General features: G+C 35.0%; 1 protein-coding gene across 5 annotated transcripts in view; it reads right to left on the bottom strand.

Moving 5' to 3' along the window:
* The window catches only part of ZZZ3 (zinc finger ZZ-type containing 3), a 119,593-nt gene that overhangs the window by 52,881 nt on the left and 43,383 nt on the right, over positions 1–23,329 (bottom strand). For 2 of the 5 annotated variants that reach the window (XM_080801031.1, XM_080801033.1), the window contains exons 2-5: positions 16,359–16,493; positions 16,213–16,278; positions 14,655–14,808; positions 7,844–9,399 (exon numbers count right to left, since the gene is read on the bottom strand). In XM_080801031.1, the coding sequence (XP_080657157.1) occupies positions 7,844–9,348 (1,505 nt within the window). In that variant the 5' untranslated portion in view covers positions 9,349–9,399; positions 14,655–14,808; positions 16,213–16,278; positions 16,359–16,493. The remainder of the gene's footprint in view (positions 1–7,843; positions 9,400–14,654; positions 14,809–16,212; positions 16,279–16,358; positions 16,494–23,329) is intronic. The other 3 variants (XM_080801030.1, XM_080801034.1, XM_080801032.1) reach the window with 2 other exon arrangements.

Here is a 23,329-nt window from a genome sequence, read left to right as displayed (position 1 = left end):
GAATAAGAAGAAGTCAAGAACTAAAGCATGAGCAGTACCAAAACCAAGGGGAAGGGCAGAGAAAGACACACACACACACACACACACACATATACACACACATACATACAGAGTTATATATTAATTTGAATTACAGAAATGTCATTTTTTAATAGATAAGAAAACTAACAACCACAGAAATTAAAGATATTTACCCAGCATCATACTGCCAGCTAAAAATTATAATGGAAGGGGACTGGAATACTCCTCAAATCTAGTCTACTCCTGTAAATAATTTACAAGTAAAACTTTTAATAGCATTTTAAAAATAAAACATTATCCAGTCATGATTGGGGTCTTTTTTTTTTTTTTAAGAAGATTTTATTTATTTATTTTGAGAAAGAGAGCACAAGCAGAGGGGAGGAACAGAGAGGCAGGGAGAACCAGACTCCCTGTTGAGCAGGGAACCTGAGTGGGACTCGATCCCAGGACCCTGGGATCATGACCTGAACCCAAGGCAAACACTTAGTAGACTGAGCCACCCAGGTACCCCACCATGACTGGTGTCTTAAAAAAACAGTACTTATAAAATATTATACTTGGCTCATTTAACTTCACTCCTCATATCCATATATATATATATATATATATATATATATATATATATATTTATTAAGAAGATACTTTAGATGTTGACTAGTGTTCAATGGCACTTTCTACCTTCATTGCCAATAAACTATTACAAAACCCTTTCTCTCCAAATGAGAGTTTAAACATAATAAAATTTCATGCTTTTATATTCTGAGAACTGTTAGTTAAAACACTTAAAATTAAGAGGAAGGACTATTTAGGACAAGTGAAAAGAAGGAAACAACAACAACAACAAAAGTTGAATGAGTTCTCCAACTTAGCATAAATGGTAAAAATAGTATCAGTGAAAATAAATTTTTGCAAAACAGTCGACATTTACAAGAAACTGGATGAAACTGACAGGCATAAAAAGAGCATATTCACCCTAGCTTTCTGAAATATAGTACATCATATCTGGCCCATTCAAAAAACTTGAAGGGTCTAAGGAAAATAACTAAAACCTAGCTACATTACTGTTTCATCTCTTATGGTTACCACTTTAAACCTAGTAAATTGTTTCACATCTTCTTGTGTGTCCCTTTCTCTTTTACTCATCCTCATGAACTATATCTGAACCAGTAACCTAACTTTTACTTCTGCTCAAACCATAGAACACTTCACCAATACAACTAAAACAACGTCAAGTCTCTTTTACTCTCATTCTTCAATTCAAACTGATATTATTCCAATTTCTCTGACTTCAGTTTCTTAGGAAAAGAAATTGCTTCGACTAATTTTTAAGTTATAAGTAAAAACTAGTCCTTGTTGTCACAAGTGTCAACAAAAAATAATTTCCAAATGGCCAACCTTCAGACTGGGAGTGAGTATCATAAGAAGAAAACATACCTAGTGCATACTGAAATTAAATCATAAAGTTCCACTTTTAGTCATGACAGAATTAACACTGAATATCCTTCTGTCATACACAACTAGACAACCAGAGAAAATACAGAAACAATTATTGTTAGACAACATGCAGTGCAGAACTCTGCTCTGCAGGAGAGAACAAACAGATGAAATAAGGCACACTCTGATCACACTTTCTGCGTGGAAGTACCATCAGTACTACGGAACAGGAAGCAGTCTTGCTGAGCTGAGAGAGAGAGAAAACTGAGTTTGGGGAAGTGAGGCAGCTGGAATCTGTAGGACAAAGAGGAAGAAGGAAAAGTGAGGAAGAAGGAAACACCGAGTATCGGCACAGAGGTCCCCTTGTGTCTTCCACATACAAAGCTGCATGTGTAAAACATGAGATTCCACAGGATCAAGCAAAGAACAACTGTCAAGGAGTTGTACAGAGAAAAATTATCAGTGTTTTCATGAGGCTAGAGTCCTTCAAGTTTCAACTAGCCAGAGGAAAGACCTTTTTAAATGAGACATCAGAAAGGCTATGCCAAACTAAGGCTAAACCAAACCTAGAATATAGGTTACTCTGTACTTCTTCCATCAGGGCAAAAGATAAAACTTAATAGAATCATGGTTATTATCAAGTAAATTAACTGCCTGTCAGAACAAATTTCAATACTTTTTAAAGAAATAGAAAACTCGAATCCTCAACATATTTCAAGCATCTACCATACAAATATTACTAGATATGTGAAAATTAAATCATAACACACTACAGAGAATTCTGCCAACTAAGAGCATCCTGAACAAACTGCCCAGTCTCTGCTCACCACTTTACAAATTTCTCTCTGTTAAAATCAGAGATTTAAGAGAAAAGCAGAAGCAGTTTTCCATGATAATGTAAAAGAAATAGCAGTACCCAGACCTCGATGAAGACAGAAGATACAGACCTCACTGAAGAAAAAAGCAGCAAAGTCACAGATCTCCTCATTTATTACTAAACACTATAGTTTCTGATGACATGAGTCATCACAGAAACATATAAATGGTATAGTTTGCTTACCAATATGTAAAAACAACATTTTTGAGCCTATAAAAAACCTACTAAAATAAAGTTCCTGTAACTAAAGGCTAAGCTTCAATTAGTCTCAAATAAATGATGATTTTTAAAATGGGTATTTATTGCCAAATATAAAGAAACAACTGTTGTTTCTCCATTCAGAATTTAGATACCTGGTAAGTTATGTCAGATACAGACTCTAAACCAGAAAGAAAGCAAACAAGAAAACACATAATTAAAACAAACATCTCTAATGCTTATATATGCATTCAGAGAGAAACTCCTCAGTGCATTACTCAAGAATCATGAGACCTAATTCTAACAAGCTTGGTTATTCTGATTTCCAAGTTTAAACAGAACTAAAAGCACTCAATTAGAAGGGAAGACTGAGTTTATAAAGGAAGGTAGCATGACAGCACTAGCGACAATAAAATGAAAGATAACAAAACTGAAGAAAATTTTAAGAAGTCAAAGAACTTCCAGAAGAACATAGAAAAGAAGCTAAGTTATAAGAACATAAAAAGCAGAGGAGTCCAAATCATTTAACGTAAGCAAAAACATAGATATTCTGGCAGTGATGGCATAAAGTATTACTACATAACCTCTGTCAGCAAAAATGACCCTAAATGAAGAAAAAGTTAAATTATACTCAGGTACAAATACACTTGGATTACAACAAAGGATCACTTCTAGACACCATTCACATCATTTGAAATAAAAGATGCTAACATTCAAAGGAAAAAACCAAGAGCTCACTGCACTGATTATTTTGATTAGTCAATGGCATACTCCTCTTACAACCAAAAATTTTATACTAAGGACAGTTATTTCCCTCTTCTCACTAAACTTTGTGCAAACTAGTGGGGCCACTCTGGCTGTTATATTCCATGCCTTTTTCAATTAGTTGAGAGGGTACGCCATGCATGAGTTTTCCCTGGTAACCTCTGACTTTAATATACTCAATTGCATTCCAAAACATCCCCCAAAGTATTTTTTGAAAATTATCCAAAATATCTATTTAAAGTCAAGCTGTAGTCAAGTAATTTTATATCCCCAATTCATACAGGGCAATTATTTTTCACAGACACACTAACAGAATGTCCTTTAAAACAACAAACATGAAAACATTTTATCCAATAAACAGAACGGGTTACTTACCTATAATGCTGATTCTCTGACAGATAAAACCAGATAATCATGATTACAATTACAAAGCTTAAACTTGGACTAAAGAATTTTGAAAACTGAGTACCCAGTATCTGCTCCCTCAGATAACCAGGAGAAATTCCCACCATGAATTAGAATATGGGCGTTCTCTATCTACCAGTAGTTCATCAGAATTTCAATAAGTAACTTTAAAACCTTAATTGTAAGTTAGGAAATGGGGACTGTATGATGCTATCTAGTCTACTTCTGAGTTGTAGTGCTGTGTCAAACAAGAAACTAGAGAAACTCACTCTGCACCTTATGAAGCACAGTACACACGTAACACTATCTTGTCTAGGGCAGGATGACTCCTCTATTGCTTTCTAAGCAAAATCCATATCCGGTTCGGGAGCCTTCTGGCCCCTTGAAAGAAACTTAGACAAACAGTAAAAGCAGTCTCACAGGAAGTGAACCTACAAGACATAATGAGGATTTTCTCTATGCAGCTTCTGAAACTGATGATCTCAAATGATTCACATAAGCATAGTATAAAAGGACATATCATAATTATTTAAAGTACATTAATGAGAACCAAGTTTAAAAACACAATTCCTATAAATATTCTTTAATATGGCTTGAAAATTTCTTACACAGAGACTACATGAGCAATACTCTTTTGGTGAACAGTAACTAGCTTATTCTTATACTTTTATCTAGAAACTTGAAAATTGGTATAAACATTAATAATCTTATCAATGAGTTAATCTTCCGAAGACATCAAGAATCCAAAAACTCTTCACCTGACTTCATCCTCTGCTTACTCACGTAAAGTTATAAGATCTTTAAATGAAGCTATTCAAGGCCCTTCAAATAATTCACTTAAGTATTCTTGTACAATGAGAATTCAGAGAAAACTGACCAAATCACATTTTCTTTTGAATATTTATTTTCCAGTGATTGCCTTGTGAATTGGGGGGAAAAAGCTCTGAACCTAAAATCTTCCATACCTGCTTTCCCTAGAGCCAGAACTTCAAATCTGAGAGACCTGATTCAATGCTTCTGATTCAAAATCCACAAAAGGTCAATTCCCAAAGAGAAAAAGCAAATCACAGTTAAATACATGATCTCAGTCAGTCTGGCTATTTAGGCCAAAAAGGGAGTCACCAGGTATTATCTATCACTTTAACTGAATTTTTCAACCTCGAAGACCAGAGTTTTTAGATAAAATACATTTCTTCTGATTCCCCACCCACTACTCTTTAAGAGATCAGATCTAGTGAAATAATCCACACCTGGAATCCTGCCAGAAAAAAAAAAAAAGATAATCTTCAGTCTCCCTTCCCTTGTTCCTAGTAGAGTTCTCCAAAAAATAAACAAACAAATAAATAAATATGTAAAAGCACACTATGGGTTCATGGGAATAAAACGGACAGTATCTGGAGATAAAACAGGGTTAAGTATCCAGAATGCCCATAAATTCATTTCTCTGGCCTATGGTCTAATTATCATAAATCAGGTCTAAGGCTAGGCTTCTATACACAGTATCTTTTCAAAAATTCCCAAGTCATTAGATGACCCTATATGTAATACCCTTGTAATTAAGACAAATTATAGGCTAAATGGTAGGATAGAAGGTTGCTGATTAAATAATCAATGTTAATTTCGAGAATAGTTACAACTAGAATGAGAACAGCCATGTTCTCCCAGATCCAGATAAAAAGCTATGACATGCTCAGTGTTTTCCATCGGTAACATTTTTGAATCCGGCCATCTGAAGTATTCATTCCCTACTGGTAAAGATACTCATGCATAATCTGGGCAATGACCAATTCCCAGTTTCAAAGGGAATTATCTGGAGAAATTTAATAGCATGAAGAGAATAAGAAAGAAAAAAAAATATCTTGATGGGGGTGTATGTGTATACCTGTGTGCGCAAGAGAATAATATTTAATCTACCCATTTATCTTTTTTCTTTACCCCAAGTGCATTTTCAAACTGAAAGAAATTAACTTTAGACTTCAAAGCACAGGACAGGTATCAGGATGGTATTTTTTACAATGACAATTTGGGTTAAAAAAAAAGCCAACATTATATCCAATCATCTCTTGGCTCTAAACAAAAAGCAAGAAATAAGGACTCCACTGAAACGAGATTACATCTAACATGATCAAACATCCTCTCTCAATTTTCTTTAAATTATCTCTAACCTAGATGCTAATCAAGACGCTCTCACCCTCCATCTCACTCTTGCCAATACGCTTCCATCAGAGGAAAAAAACTTAAAAGTGCCTAAAGGTGCTACCTTCAAAGGACTGGAGGAAGGCAAAAAAGCAAGAACAAGTGATTTCTTTTGCCCAAGGTCACCAAATGAGGCATTAAATTGAAAATGCTGTCCTAATAAAGCAACTACCATCCAAATCCCAAAGGACTGTGTACCTGAGGAACCCATCAAACTATATTCTTGCAAAGGCTTAAGAATATGGAACATCATTCTTTAAATGTTATGGCCACTATCTTTAGACAATTGTTTTATAGGTTTATCATCCTCAAGAATGATCATCAGGAGAGCTCGAACAAAAAAAGTAAAACAATGAATTAATGGGAAAATATTTTCCATCAATATACCAGCTAGGCCTTAAGAGAGCATCTCTTTTGCCAAAGTAACAATAAAAGGAAGAGAATAGAAATAACTACCATTTTATAAAAATGCACACTTCTTGAGTTCTTGGTTTTTCTCTAACATATATTCTGCTTCTTTTGCCTGCAGATAAGCAACTCTGTTTTTAAAAACTGATGCTTAATAGTAATGGTAAGAACTCTATCTACCTGAAATTGGAAAAAACTTCACTTATTCATTTATTGAGTTTCTATCTCAAATTGGATTTCAATTATTTCAAATACATAAAAATGCTAACCATTCTACAAAAATAAATGAATAAAATGTTCAGATAAAATGACCTCTCTACTAAACCAAATATTAAAATACCATTTTTTTTAAAAGGAAATTTTTCAGAAAAGAAACATATGCTAAAAGGCCACCAAATTATCATATACAAATCTGATCTATAATGTATGGCAGAAAATTATTATGGTCCACAACTAGGATTTGATACTTTGTGATCTGATACATACCAGAATCTGGCAACTGTCACAAGAACATTACAAAGTTTCCTTAAATTGGTGTTTTTACACAGCCTATAAAATCTGTGCTAGTAATTCAAAAGCTTACTTTGTAGGAATAAAGGTGATTAACTCATGTATGTCTTTTACTGTTGCTGATCACAGTATTCATGATAAACCCTGTTCACTATTCATTAACCTTCTATTCAGGATTACTCAGAGTTAGCTCCAATTCATTTGTGTTACTACCCAGAATACTTAAAGCAAATCTAAGTAAAACTGTGATAAATTCGGGCACTCTATTTTAAAAAGTACCTTCATTACAAAGATTAAGAAATGATAGCATTTTAAAATAGTCTCCCCTTGTAATTTAGAATCAGGAGAAAGTTGTCTCAAATGCTTTAAGTAAACTATAGAGCAGACAACTCTTGCTAATGTGCTAATTACAATATACAATTACCCATCATAGTTTTAACAGTAATATCAATTTCTGCAAATCACAGAAGTCAAAGGTAATGCATAAAGTGCATTTTTTTAAATCAAAAGTTTTAATGAGAAATTAGATAAGTAACTAAGATAAAAGTAGATTTCTAGCCTGCCAGATTTCCCTTATCTATATGATATCTAAGCACTCGTTAATACTTTTACACTGTCTGGAAGGCACAGACATTTCATAAAACTCTGCAACTATAAATTCAAAGTGTATTGTGATACCTAAAGATGTTTCCATTTTACAAATTAACTGAAATGATATTAAACTTATTAATAAAAATGCCATCAACCATGTTTCCACATGTCTTTTCTAATTGAGATGTGTGAAATATCAAAACTAGAAAACCATATTGCCATTGAGAAGAGTAATAAAGCTGAGTTTTAAAGTCTTTCCTTTTTTTGGAGTTTTTTTTTTAAGAGTTGAGATCATCATTATGTTAAACCTAAAATTTCAGCTAAAGCACTAATCTTAGCTATAATAAAAATGCTACGAATAGACATTTATGAACAGATACTGAAAACGTGGGGAATAATAAACAAAGCAGAATTCATGGTTACCATATTTACACATACTCTTTGTTGTGTTTCAGTGCCACATGATCTGATTCAAAGTAATAAACATCAGGATCATCATCTTCTTCTTCTGTATTGTGCGGATTGGCACTCTCTTTGGCAGATGGCAAATGTCCAATATTAAGTCTTGCCTCTGAGGGTGGCTTACTTAGTCCTTCACTCCCATAATTTTCAGAGTCACAAAATATTCCTCTTTCATTCTGAGAAATTTCATCAGGATTTGTGGGAGATTCACTTATGTTATCACTAACAGTTGCATTTGTTTCATTGGGACTAAGATTATTCTCCTCAAATTGTCCATTTTCTCTGCAAGGAGAACTGTTTTTAGTGGGACTACCTCTGGTAGGGGCCGCCCTTCGTGGTGAAGTTCTCAGAGTATATCGATGTTCTTGAGGTTCTGATAAAGACATCATTTGAGCTGAAACACAGTCTAGAACAGAAGATGATTCTGGTTCTCCAGAGACTGGCATATTCTCAAGACTTGTGTCCAGGGCGTTACTGGTGTTTTCATTACACTGCTCTTTTGAGGCACTGCTATCTCCCACCACATCTACTTCCTCCTCAGAATCCCTTAAGGATGACTGAATTTCAGAAAAGGGGCCTGTAGCTGGCTCAGTAGTCAGCTGATTAACATGTTCCACAGGCAGGCAGGCAGTTACTATTTTGTGGTCCTCCAACTTGACCTGCACTTCCGAATTTGTGCAAGGCACGTTATGGTCTATATAACTGTCCTCCTTCCTACTATCAAGGAACATTGAAGTGTGGGTATCCGAATCCCCATTTTCAGCTACTGACTTTTCCTGCAACACATATGAACCAGTGCTATTTTGTTTAGTGTTCCCATCAGGCTGACAGTCATCACAGTTTATAACAGCTGAATCACTGTCATCAACACCATTGACAGCCAAATAGCCTGTGATTTCTTCAACTACTGCAGAATTAAGTGGCCCTTCCTCACTGACATTCACCTTTTTAATTTCCCTTTTCTCACAATCATCCAGTATAAGACATCGACAAGCTCGTTTAGTCCCTTGAAAATCTGCATCATTGTCCACTACTGTATTCCTCTGTTCTACTGACTCCTTGTCTGATTTTATAGGTGAATCTTCTTCTGAACTGTTTGGTGCTTCAGATCTAAGACAACGCTTAATTCTTTTTAAAACTGGTGAAACAGGTTCTGTTTGCCTTCTCTCACAATTTTCTACAGCCTGCCTTTCTACGTTATCTTTTTCTGAAGAAGAAAGTCCTCTTTTCCTAGGGCTTACCCATGATTCTCGAGTACTTTGCTGTTTTAAATCAGTAGTTCTTCCATTATTATTTCCTTTCTGAATCTGCACAGGCTCTGGTCTCTTCTTTGGTGATCTTGATCGTACTTGAGAATGAGAAGAGATTTCTTCAGGGTGAGCAATGCTACGATTCCTTAAAGTTCTACCACAAAAAGATTCATCCAAGCCGTTTAACCCCACTGTTGATCTTGTAACACGAGTAGATCGGGAAGCAGCCATACTATGGCAAGTCCCTACAATACGGTCATCATGATCCACTCATTGGGAAACCTTCAAAAATGTAAACAAAATAATGAGAAAAAGGTAATAGTTAATATACCTAAAACAAAAGCATAAAGCTATTAACTTTTAAATCCAAGTATAGCCAATATTAATAAATAACATGATATAATTTCTTTTGTAAATATTTCCAAAAATGATATTAATAATAGCTAACAATTATATGACACTTAATATGTTCCAGGAATTGTTCTATATGCTTTACATACATTAACTCACTTAAGTCTCACAACAATTAAGAAAGCTGCTATTACCATCCTTACTTCACAAATGAGGAGGGTGAAGTATCTGTATCTTTTAAGTAATCTGTCCAAAGCCACACACTTAAGTGGCAGGGCAGGGCTCTACAGACCATGCCCTTAACCTGCCTCAGACACACAGGCACAAAGGTCCCAGAAAAGACTTCCCTGAAAGACAGGATTTCACCTTGGTTATTAAAAGAATACCCTTGAATTTTTATAGCAGTTATCACAAAAACTATCCCAATCATTTCTTATGTTTTCTCAAAATATTCCTGGGAGGTAAAGTGGTAGGCTCTGCTTTTCTTAATTCACTCTTACTAAAATGAGTTTTTGGCCAAATCCTTTGGTAACAAACTATGTGACATCCAAACAATTTCAGCTGCAGTAGAATTTTTGTCATCAAGCAGATGAATAGATATCACAATCCTAGCTTGCAACTGCTAAAAGCAAAACAGAGCAAACCCAAATCATCCTAGTCTCTAGAAGTACAAGAAGTACAGCCAAAAATCAGCAACTGAAAGGAAGTATTCTGAAGAGGATGGAAGAAAAAGGAAAGAAGCCCCCAAAGAAAATATGACATCTAAGAAATCAGGACTACATATATAACCCCATCCTCTCCTTTGAACCCCTGTATCTATGTATATGCCACAGTTTTAACACATGTTGGGAGATGAACTGGTTTTCTCATGTGGATGTTTGGTGTTTCTAAGGTAGAAATGCAAGGGAAATTGAAAAATGCCCCGATTGATCGATCCATCTGGACAAACTCTGAGTGGTTATTATTTTCCAAAGGTTCTCCATAAAGTAAAATAAAGGCGCTATTAACATTTCCAGTACCCATTCTTCTCTTCCTCTTCTGTTTAGCTTCACAAGACAATTTGCCACTTCACTGCTTAACTTCCAAATGGGGTGCAGGATAGAGAAAGAGGCCAACAATGGCTGTACTAGGTAGTTTCATAGTACTTCCCCACCTCCCTCTACCATGCTTCCCATAGTCTCCTTCTCATATAAACCCTCCAAATGCCATTCTACCCCTCCCCTGCAAACCAAATATAATCTCTCCTTTGCCTCAACTAGTTGTGTCTAACAGTAGAAAGGTTATGAAGAACTACAGAAGCCATAGCAACACACTGCCACACATAAAGAAAAGAAAAGGGAACTGTCTTCTTTCTGCCTGCTGACAAATGAATTTAAGCTTCCTTAAAAATACGTACATTGATTTAGAGTTGTTTCAGAGTAAGGCATACTTTTCAATTTTAATTAACTATGTTTGAAAATCTTACAAGACTCACAAACCAGCCCTGGGATTAGAGTATGATAATCTGTCCTAGAGAATTCCAAAGCCATCTCATGAACAAGTACAGGATACCAATCAGAAGTATGAAATACATTTCACATAGTAAACTTTTACTATTTTGGGATTCATTAGAGGGATGTGACTTGTAATTCTCTTTTGCTTAAATCTTGTCATGAAGATTGCAGTCCATTTTAAATCACAGCTAATAAATACTGAATGTCCCATAAATACCCACTTTTAATTACAAAAATTTTAAGCTAAATTTCAAATGGTAGTTTTAAAAAGCAAAAACTAAAAATTACTAAAATCGGTTTATTTGTTTCAGATACCCAAATCTGTAACTCTCAAATTTGAAGATTACTGATTTTTAAATATTACCTATGTAAATAGACAAAAGAAACATAATTTTTAAGCTTTCCTTACAAAATCTAATGCAAATAGTTCATGCTAATTTAATTATATTCATAATTTATTATTCAAAACTGATTATGTTCATAATTTATGATTCAAAAATAATACTGGCAATAGTTAATATTTTATAAACACACAAAAAATAATCTCTTTACTTTAAAAAAAAAAGATTTTATTTATTTATTTGACAGACAGCGATCACAGGTAGGCAGAGAGGCAGGCAGAGAGAGAGGAAGGGAAGCAGGCTCCCGTTGAGCAGAGAGCCCAATGTGGGGCTCGATCCCAGGACCCTGGGATCATGACTTGAGCCGAAGGCAGAGGCTTTAACCCACTGAGCCACCCAGGCGCCCCTTAATCTTTACTTTTTAAAATGTGGTGCCAATTAAGAATATTTAAACCTCAAAGGATTGCAGTAACAGGCACCCCAGCCCTTCTTTCCTTTCCTACCAATCTAAATGAAAGCAAAATCTCTGCCTTGTCATTATTAATAAAATAAACCTATTATTATTAGTTACTTGTAAAGAACATATATATTGTTATTACATATAATAATATAGTATTATATGTATATAATACATTACATAGCATGTATTATATGTATATAATACATTACATAGCATGTATTATATACATATAATACATTACATAGCATGTATTATATACATATAATACATTACATAGCATGTATTATATACATATAATACATTACATAGCATGTATTATATACATATAATACTATATATACATATAATACTATTACATAGTATTATACACGTATACAAAATATATGTAATTATAAAACACTAATTTCAATGAGGAAATTTCAATGAGGGCCTATTTCTTCACTATTCCAGTGATCAAAACACTGATTAATATGAAAGATGAAACCTCTTTTTGTTTCTTCCGATCCCTAAAAAGCATTTTTATTCCATTCATCAACCATAGTGAAGTCCATTATAGTTAAAGTTCTCAAATCCTGTGCTACTGAGCCATATTTAAAGCAAACCTGTTTTATACAAGGACCGGCCCTTTTGGTACCTCAAACTCTCGCAAGTCAAAGTGTGGCCTGAAAAACCAGCATCATGGCATCCCTTGGAAGCTTGTTGGAAATGCAGAATATCAGGCCCTGCCCCAGACCTACCAATTAATCAGATTCCCAGGTGATTTATTTGCCTATCAGGATTTGAGAAGCACTGACTCAGACCACTACATCCAGACAGAATTCTTTTAAAATAACAGTCATCAGGTTCAAACTAAATTAGACCTATTTATAATATATCCTTTAATTCCTTATTTGATTCTAGTAATAAAAATGCATAAATAAAACCAGGATTACTCTGGCTTAAGTAGTACCAAAGAGAGGACTCAATCTCTTGCCTGACAATAACACTGCATGTGCTTAAGGTAATAAACTGGTAAAAATTCTGAAAATTAAATGAAATTTAAACACTCTTCCCTCTGAGGTTGTTTTCTTCTGTTCTAACCTTTTTCTTCATCTTTTCTACTTTGAATAGGCATATATAAAGGCACACACTTTCTGTAGTTATCTAATAAATCAAGTGCAAATTTCAGTTACCAAAAAGGGACTAAAACTGTCTTGATTATCTCAACCAAGTCTCAATGTTGTTTTGCCATGCTTAGCTAAGTATTATAGACTAAAGTAGTTGTCCTCCTCGTTTTAGCTGCATAATATAGTTACTGAAGAAATTCAGTGAAGAGGTTTGGAGCACAAAATTATATTCCTACTAAAAATTAAATTACTAAGGGAAAAAAAGGGAACTTATTTACAAACGAAGTATCTCAGAAAATACCCTTGCTAGGGTATTTTCTATTTACTATTTACTAAATAGGAGACACATGGTGAAAAGCTTAGCCAGCACCCAACTAGGACTAGAAATTCAATCACTCTAATTTCAGAATTAAGCGAAACTGTTAGTTAACATATTTATATGGCAAAATGCAATCTAGCAACTAGAATGAAGTTATATACATCAACTAATGAATATGGCACTTCCTAAAACAGAAGAGAATATGACCAAGCAATCACGAAAATTAAATAGAGTCCCTTCCTTTCTTCTCCACCCTCGTAAGTTTTCCTCCTACTGGACTGCACATCAAGGACAGTCAACCAAATTTTAACCTGTCTATTCATATTAAGCTCCAAATCTTACCTATAATTCTAATATCTCACCCATGCTGTCAAACTATTCTCCCCCAAATTTGAATCTACCTTTACCTCAAATCTAACTGCAGGATTCTGAAATACAGTATCAGCTGTATTTCAGACTATAAATATCCAGCCCCTGGAACACCATCTGCAGAACTGCATCAATATGAACTAACAGGAATAAAACTAAAATGGTCCACCTAATAAAACACTACTCTAGCTATCACCTTTACTTATGAGAAAGAAATCTCAAAAAGATTTTTCAAAAATAATGCCTATAACCTTTTGCTCCACTATAATTACTAAAGAAGTATGATTTATTTTGGGAATTGAGAGACTGGCAATCATCCATTAACATCAACCTTCTAGCCGATATTTATCATCACAATATTTAGTTTTATTAATTGAACAATTTTTTGGAAACTGGTCATGATACCATATCAAACCAAAGTGAAAGGCAAAAAGAGCAAGAGTAACTGGAAAGTGTTACCAATATGATTCTTCTACCTAGAACATAAACATGAGTTGCTTAGTAACGGTTCAGACTATCCTTGTCATACAGTTCTTTTAAGACAAATTTCTTTAGTTGAGCAATTACCACTATTAGGTTAAAAGTAGGAGGGTGAAACGTAGGGACCCACCAATGCAATTCAAGTTGAAAGTTCTTAATATTTGTGTTTTGAAGCTGTGAATTCTATTATGTACTGCCTTATATAAAGGGATCTCTTCTTTCTTCCCCATTAAGAGAGACAGATATATGACAGATAGGTGACACAGATAGATACATAGAATGCTGAATGAATGCATACTTTGAAAGAAAATTGGGGAGAAGCAGTAAGTCAAGGAATTTTATAATGCCCCTTTAATCAAAAATACCTAAAGTGTCAAGGACAGGTATAATGCTCTAGAGATTCCAACATACTTAGTCACTTCATTTATATCCCTGTTGGGAAGAGTGGGAAAATATTTCATCCCTAACCCATTCCCTACAGCTCCACATTCCTATGAACTGCCAGACAGACTGCACAATATGCATGCAGAAGAAAGTATAGAAATATAACAAGTTAACCCTCCCACAAAAATTATCAAACTACAGTTGTCTTCACTACTGCAAAACTAAATAACTTACCTGTACAACCAAAGATCTATCATTGTGGAAATATTATCTCTTTTCCTTATATCCTGTAGGAGTTGGAGCTATGATCTAGAATAGAGCTTAAGCATCAGGGTTTCAGACTCTCAGCTTCAGCCATGGAGAATACTAGAACCTCCTAAATTCCTTTCTTTAAAATAAAATAATAAAAAAAATTAAAGAAACAAATTAACTTAGGCTAACAGATTTACCTCTTCTATAAGAGGAAACAGCAGATAACAGAATATCTATTCACAGTAACATCTCTGATACTTCTTAGTAACTCTATAGCCTCAGAGATACCAAGAAACTAGAAAATGATGTTTAAAAACCAACAAAAACAAACCAAAAAGACCTTGAAATACACTGAATCTTCCCAACGACTCATTATTAGTTTGCATCAAAATGTGGCTCCATTCTTCTCTAGAGTCTATGGGCATTATCGTTTTGAAGTGACCCCAAGATTGCCTTTGATAAAAATTTCTCATACAGAATTTATAATCTCTTAACTCTTATTCTAGAGGCCTCCCAAATCTTGGCCTTCAAGTATTCAAAACTGGGGACTGAACAACAAAAATAAATTATGCACACCAAAGAATCAACTAAGTCTTCAAATATCTATACGATAACCCTGATGATTACTAAAGTGCCTTAAGACTCTATAATGAAGAAAATTTTCTATTATTTTTGTATATGGATTTTCAACTAGGACAAAAACAATACGGATTTTGTTGGCCAGATATTTTAATTAATCTAAGTGCACTCCATTTCTTGGGCAGTCTTGTTAACTAAGAGTTTTACTTTATGATAATGTATATATGATATCCTTTTCAGAGAATCTGGCTAAATGGTTAAGTGCCCATTTGGAAACAAGAAGGAATACCAGGAAAAAGACTAGTAATGTTTATGATGCAGACAATCACTTTATTATATTCTAAAAGTAGATATTCTAAAAGATTTTCACAGTGAAGGATTACAATTTTAAAACTGATGTAGTTAACAAACATTGTGAACTAGTTACTGCCTAGTAAAAATAAACAATTTTAGTCAGCTAAATCACTAATAATATCTAATATCAAGAGATGCAATCTCTCACAAATATCGCCTATAAATTCTTGAAAAACATGAGGTAGGAAAATTGTCTAAATAAAATAATATAATACTACATTAAGAAATATTCTAAACTAATATAAGGAGAGTGCACAGTGAAAACATGATCCTACAAAAAGTACCCTTGACTTGAAAATTCACTCATCTTACAACAAAGATTCCAACTGCCAACTCCTTAATACCCAACCTCAAAAGCCTTTCACAAACAGGGCAAAATATTACCTTCTATATTGTGTGGTGGGGGTGGCAAACATCAGGGGCAGAGGATCCAAAATTTAAGATGTGTCTCTGAGTACACATGGACATACCCTTTCTAGCACTTTATTCCATTTCCAGTCGGCCACCTCCTACCCAGTGTGGATTGGGTTTACTAAAGGAACCTCACTCATTATATTTACCAAGCAAGAGTATCTGCAACTGTCATTTTCACAGAACTGATACTTACAGCTGAGTTCTACCAATATTAAGATAGACAGGATCACCCAGATGTGTTTCTTAAAAGCCTGATACACTGAAAAAGAAACTGTAGTCAATTACTTCTACTAACTAAAGCCCACTTGGCCTTAATTAAGATTACATTTTTTTTCTTACCTTTTTAAAAGTGTTTTTCGCCTAGTATTTGATCCCCAAGCGTCTGTATTTATCTGTCATCACTGTTACTGTCCATGTTACATTGAGACTTCAGGTATTAATTATTTATATGGTTGTACTAGCACAACTTGATATCTGTGAAGGGAAACCACAATATAGTCACTATGGATGTGTTACTCTTTACAGATATGTGGACAAAAGTGGTATTTCTAAATACTTAGATAACACACTGCATTCTCTAAGCTGCACAAATAATTCCTTATATTAGGCTACAAAATCTGTGCTATCTTCAACAGACTGAGATGATTTGTTAATACTCTTACAAATGCTTCTCAGAGTACCCACATAAAATGTTTCAAGATTTAATTCTAAATTAAAATTCTTACAAATTTGGGAGCGCCATAGATTCCTTCTCTGACTCCCAATGTAGACAGAGCTCATTTTCCAGATGCCTGTAACCGCTCAGGCATTAACAGAAAAGTATTTTGTGTGTGTGTGTTTTACAATAATACTAGGGAATAAATCTGTAATGGTTAAAAATGCAGTAAAAAAGATCATGACTTTTTCTTAAATGTGACTTTAAAACATCCCATGTCTTTTAAAGTAATGATTTTGTCTTTTATTTAGATTATCCCTCTATGAATCATTTGTGAACATTATTTTGGCAGTAAAAAGAAGATAAATGTGATGAAATAAATCAAGATGAAGCTATCCAAACGTTCCCTAAAAGTAAGCTTCTTAAAAACATAACATGGTTATAGATTACAACTCTGAGAAACACAACAATGTGCCCATAATCATGACCAAAAGCATTATATAAAACTTTAAGTCATTTCAACCAGTTTATTAGTAGAAAAGTGAGCTACTAAAAAACTCATTCATATGTATCACAGAAACATAAGAATGGCATTCTAAAATGATTTACCATTGTGTGCCACTCTAAATTCCTATATAATAAACAGAAAATGCATAGAAATGCAGATAGCTGGAGTGCCCTTGGGTGGCTCATTTGGTCAGATGTCCAACTCTTGATTTTGGCTCACATCATGATCTCAGGGTCTTGAGATCAAGTCCCAAGTTGGGCTTCATGCTGGGCGTGACACCTGTTTGAGATTCTCTTTCTCCCTCTCCCCTACTTGTGTGGGCATGTGAACACATTCTCTGTCTCTCAAAAATGGAAGGAAGGAAGGAAGGAGATAGATAGCCTTAAACCTGTTTGTGAATAAAATTTGATACTGGAGTTGTCAACCTGCCAGATCTTACCAGCGAAAAGTTTCATTATACCAGAGTAGAAACTAATATAATGTTTTATCAATTATGTTTCAATTTAAAAAAAAACAAGAGAACAAGACAACAGAATAGTGTTTAAGAAATACTGATATCTATCACCAAGTACTTAAAACAAGTCTATTCATTTGTTTATAAATGTTAAACAATGCCATAAAAAATTAACACTATTAATGTAAACACTAAAATCTTGAGTATTCCTAAGCTTAAAAGTTGCTATAAATTCTTTTGTAATAAGCAAATTAAACTAGCCAAAATTCTTATATTCCTTACACTGCATTCTTTCATTTTTGTTTCCTTCACTATACATTTCAAAAGGGGCAGATAAACTAGTTCAATTTGTGACAACTACAGTAATTTTCTTTTTGAATTATTAAGCTATAGTAACTTTCAGAAATTTAAAAAACTTAGCTATTTTGTCTTTTAAAAGCATACAAAATAGAAAACAAACCATTTAAATCCTATTTCTAAGGCCTTCGTATGTATTCCTTGCCACAGAACTTTGCTTGTTTTCACATACTAATAAAATCAACAGACTATTCAAGAATTCCAAAGGCAAATCCAAAACCAATCTTGACTGAAAAGAATTACTTTTCCTACTATTTGCAGTCTAACACTGGTGCTACTGTGCTAAATAGATTACAAGATCTAAGATTCATGGCACATATGAAATCACTTCAAAAGACTACAGAAAATCCCACTAGAAAATATTACCAGTTCTACTGATAAAACAAAGTTATAAGCTACATAACAAAGTAAAACTGTGACATCTAAGCTAAATGCAACCTAAATTATAAGACACCGGAATTTTTTTTTAGTTTTATAGAACCTTGGAAAACATTCAAAACAAAAGTTATATATAGATTCATATTAGTACCCAATTCTTCAGTTGTTATAAGTGAAAATACTGAATTGTGCACTATACCCTGTCTTTAATTTTAAAAGAAACAGACAAGGACATTCAAAGGCGACTGTAAAAGCATTAAGATAACAATAGTCAGGGACAGAAACACCTTTGCTAGACAATTAAACTTATCATTTGCTATAGAAAACTAAACTGAATATTTGGTGCAAAGTATAACCAAAGAAGAGCACACTTTCCTGGCTCCCTAAGTTGTTTGGAACCATGGTTTCAGTGTGCCCTGGATGCCTTCAAAAGACTTTAGAGATGAGCCTATATCTCACAGTCAACACAAAGGTAGCAGAAGCATCAGGTTTGATAGAAGGAGAAAGAAACAGGATTCCCTATCATCAAAATTAACCAACAACTAACTGACCATGAGTAAGCCACTTGGCTCTTCTGTGCTTCATTTCCTCATCTATAAAACAGGAGTACTTCTCAGGGTTACTCTGAAGTTCAGAAGAGATTATGTCTCTGAAGTACTTTAGCTTAGTGGTTTTCAAACACTAGTGTGCCTAAGGAATTCCTGCACCCTACCACCCCAGAAATTCACATTCAGTAGAGTTCTGGATATGCATGCATAAATCTGTACCTTTAGTTAAGTACTTTAGGTCATTGCAATACTTTGCTCCCCAAGGATACGGATCTTACTTTGAAAAAAGTTACATCAGTTTCTTCTGAAGCATTAGTGTTCATAAGCATTACCCTAGGTACCTGTTTAAAATGCAAATTTCCAGGAGTGCCTGGCCAGTTCAGTCAATGGAGCAAGCGACTCTTGATCTCAGAGTTGTGGGTTCAAGCCCCACGTTAGTGGTAGAGACTATTTAAAAATAAAACTTTTAGGGGCACTTGGGTGACTCAGTTAACAGTCGGACTCTTGATTTTCAGCTCAGGTTATGATCTCAGAGTTGTGGGGTTGAGCCCTATGCCAAGTTCTGCACTCAGCAGGGAGTCTGCTTGAGATTCTCTCTCCCTCTCCTCTGCCCCTTTCCACCACGCTTGAGTGTGTTCTAAAACAAATAAATCTTTTTTAAAAAATAAAATATTTAAATAAAATAAACTGGAAATTTCTAAGCCTCATCCTTAGAAATTCGGATTCAATAAACTTGGGGTAGGGCACAGAATCTTCATTTTATCAAACACCACAGGTGATTCAGATGCAAATAGCTCATGATCCATCCTTTTAGAAACCCTATACTAGATACTTACCCCTACATATTTCCCATATTCCCATATTTCCCATATTGTCCCCCACCTCTGTAGTTATCAGCATCCAAGACCAACCTTAGGCTTTCATCATTCACTTTAACTAACTTACCTGACATGTAACTGGTCCTTCTACCTTAAGTCTCATCCCTTACAAATGCATGTTCTACAGAGTGATCTAAAATGCACACCTATGTCTCCCTCCTAACTAAAATGTTTCCAACGGACTTCCACTTCTGGCCAAGACAAAGTAACAGGAATGAGATTTATGTTGCTACCCAAAACAATGAAAAACAACTAAAATTCTGGACAACAGACACTGGAAACCAGACAATGTAACCGAGGACAATGGTCAATGAAAGACGAGAAACAAATGAGGCAAAGTTGATAATTGCTCGAGCTTACTGATGGGAGAGTTTCCAGACTACAGAGTGTGGAGGGTAATCAACAACCTCCCTGAGTTAAAAAGATGAACTGAGTCGTTTGGGGAGGCCAAAGTAACTACGGTCCCCAGAACATCAGATGATCTGCAGAAATCCCCCTCAAGTCTAACCAAAGTACTGATCAGTGTGCATGTCCAAGGCCTGGAAAAACATCCATAAGGAATACAGAGAATGATATCCACAGCCAGGGGTATGCTGGAAAATTTTTAACAACCAGGAGCAGTTTAGTGCTTTGTAGTTATTGGTTTACAGGATTACCAATGTCTGTGGTATGAATATTCCCATCTGCAGCAATTTCAAGCTATTAACTATCACTTAGGGCTAAGTTAGAAAAAGATGCATGGTAGCACATCAAACATTATATAGTATTTGTACCACAGAGATATAACAGATGTAAATTATCACCTGTGCATAAAAACCGTAACATGTAATAATAGAATACTGAGGTAATGAGCTTTGAGGTATCATCCTTTGTTCTCAATATAACTGATTAAATTATAAGCACATACAATTTAATTCTATTAAGAATTAAACCAGGAGCGCCTGGGTGGCTCAGTGGGTTAAGCCTCTGCCTTCGGCTCAGGTCATGATCCCGGGGTCCTGGGACTGAGCCACGCATCAGGCTCTCTGCTCAGCCGGGAGCCTGCTTCCTCCTCTCTCTCTGCCTGCCTCTCTGCCTACTTGTGATCTCTGTCAAATAAATAAATAAAATCTTAAAAAAAAAAAAAAAAAAAAGAATTAAACCAGCACAGGGGCTCCTGGCTGGCTTAGTCAGGCAACTCTTGATTTCGGGGTTCTGGGTTCGAGCCGCAAGATGGGTGCAGAGTTTACTTAAAAATAAAATCTTTAAAAAAAAAAAAAAAAAGAATTAAACCACCCCAGAAACTTCCTAACATTTTAACAAATAGCCCTCACAAGCTCCAGCATACCACTGGCCAAGACTCACAGTGCCCACAGCAACAGTCTGTATACCTTCCGGCTAGAGCAGAAAACCTTCTAATTCACAGAATATCAAATACAATGCTCAAAGGGGCAATGTCTTCGTAGTGGGGTAAAATGAGTTCTAAAGACCACTCTGGTCCCACCTAACAGAATTTTTAAAAAGCCTAAAAATAATAATAATAATAAAGCCGTTTCCAAGGAACTTAACTGTGTCCCAAAACAAACCTCAACAATATTCATAGTAATACAAAAATTTCAGCACCCAACAAGGTAAAATTGACAATGCCTGGCATCCAATCAAAAATCAGCAGACAGGGGCGCCTGGGTGGCTCAGTGGGTTGAGCCTCTGCCTTTGGCTCAGGTCATGATCTCAGGGTTCTGGGATCAAGCCCCGCATCGGGCTCTCTGCTCAGCAGGGAGCCTGCTTCCCCCTCTCTGCCTGCCTCTCTGCCTGCCTCTCTACCTACTTGTGATCTCTCTCTAATAAATAAATAAAATCTTTTAAAAAAATCAGCAGAGAATGTCTTTAGATAGCCCTGTCCTGGTGGTATTTTCAATAGCCACTTAACCTTGCCAGGTACAGTATCGGGGTTGTAAACTAGCATGGAACCTTAAAGCAGGTTCTTGTTGGTGCACAGCACAAATTAGTTATATATTGGGGTGGCAACTTTTCATCTTCAGTTGTCTCTGACGTAGCTTCTACAAAATAATTGTTGTTCTGTTAACGAATACCACTCTGTAATTGCAAAGAAAAAAAGTTGCAGCTGTTCTGTTGACATTCTGAGTGCTTCTAAGTAAACACCATTTTTTAAAATTAGTATTATTGTCCTTTTCATAGGTCTGAAATTTTTCTTCTTAAGGGGAAGGTAGTCTTTTGCTTTTGCCCATTTGCATTACATGGATTATTACAGTGTTTATCTTTTCAGATAGTTAGCTGATAAAAAGCTTTTGTCTGCACCCTGCATACTCATGATGAGGGTAATAAAAGTTGAACTAAGATAGTTTTCATCCATAACGGAAACTCAAATCTTAATCGACTGATACCAGATCTCACATAGCCCAGTCACATTTATAAAGTGAAGAGTAATCAGTCTAATCACAGCATAGGATCAGTAGAATCAAACATTTTGAAAAGTCTGTCCTTGAAGGACTAAGAGAAAAGTATGTTGTAATCTTTACATGAGGACTCTACATTCCTTAACTCCCATTACCATGTAATGGCAGTTATATTTGCAGTTCCCACATTAAAGAAGACTGAGGGGCACCTGGGTGGCTCAGTGGTTTAAGCCTCTGCCTTCGGCTCAGGTCATGATCTCAGGGTCCTGGGATCAAGCCCCACATCGGGCTCTCTGCTCAGTGGGGAGCCTGCTTCCCCCTCGCTCTCTGCCTACTTGTGATCTCTCTCTGTCAAATAAAGAAATAAATAATCTTTAAAAAAAGATTAAAAAAAAAAGAAGAAGACCTGAGAATGTATCCCAAAAGCACGAGCTTAAAATACAACACTGCCATATTAAATTTTTTGTTGACATTAGTCCCAGCAAAGGGTCTGGAAAAAAAGGGGGGGTGTGGGAGCTGGCTCTAAATGTCTTCTCCTATTTATCTGAATACGGATTTCTTAGGAAACTTGACTTTCATTAAAGGTATTTTTAATTAATTGGGCCAACTTATAAAATGTATGCCACATTTAAAATCAGGTGTATTTTCTTATATTATCGTTTGCTCCTTTATATAAGTCAAATAGACCTAAAGGAAGAAGACACATAAAACTTTGTATTTCAGTATGAGTTACCTGATTTGAATTTGATTTTTCTTGACAAAACCCTAACTCATTCATCAGACTCATGTTTATCTACTTAGCAGTTTAGGGAACAATTTGGCAATTTTGCAGTTTTCTAAGATTATCGTTCTCTTAAAGTGCCAGTGTTTTAAAATAGCGTTCTTGTAATTTTACATGCTTTTGTGATGGAGTGGTGTTTTGTTATATAATTTTGACTTGGATTCTTTCCATTTGCATTTGTTTATGTAATTTCAGGAGGAGTACTGAACATCTGAGTCCTGGATGATACTAATAAACTAGTAATTGCAGAGGTTTAAAAAAAAAATCAGCAGACATGAAAAGGAGGAAAATACCAGTCATAATGAGAAAAATAAACAGAAATTGATCCATACATGATAGATCTACTAAACAAGAA

The sequence above is a fragment of the Martes martes genome (assembly GCF_963455335.1).
Source record: "Martes martes genome assembly, chromosome: 4".
NCBI classification, from domain to species: domain Eukaryota; kingdom Metazoa; phylum Chordata; class Mammalia; order Carnivora; family Mustelidae; genus Martes; species Martes martes.
This window is presented reverse-complemented; position numbering and strand designations above follow the sequence as displayed.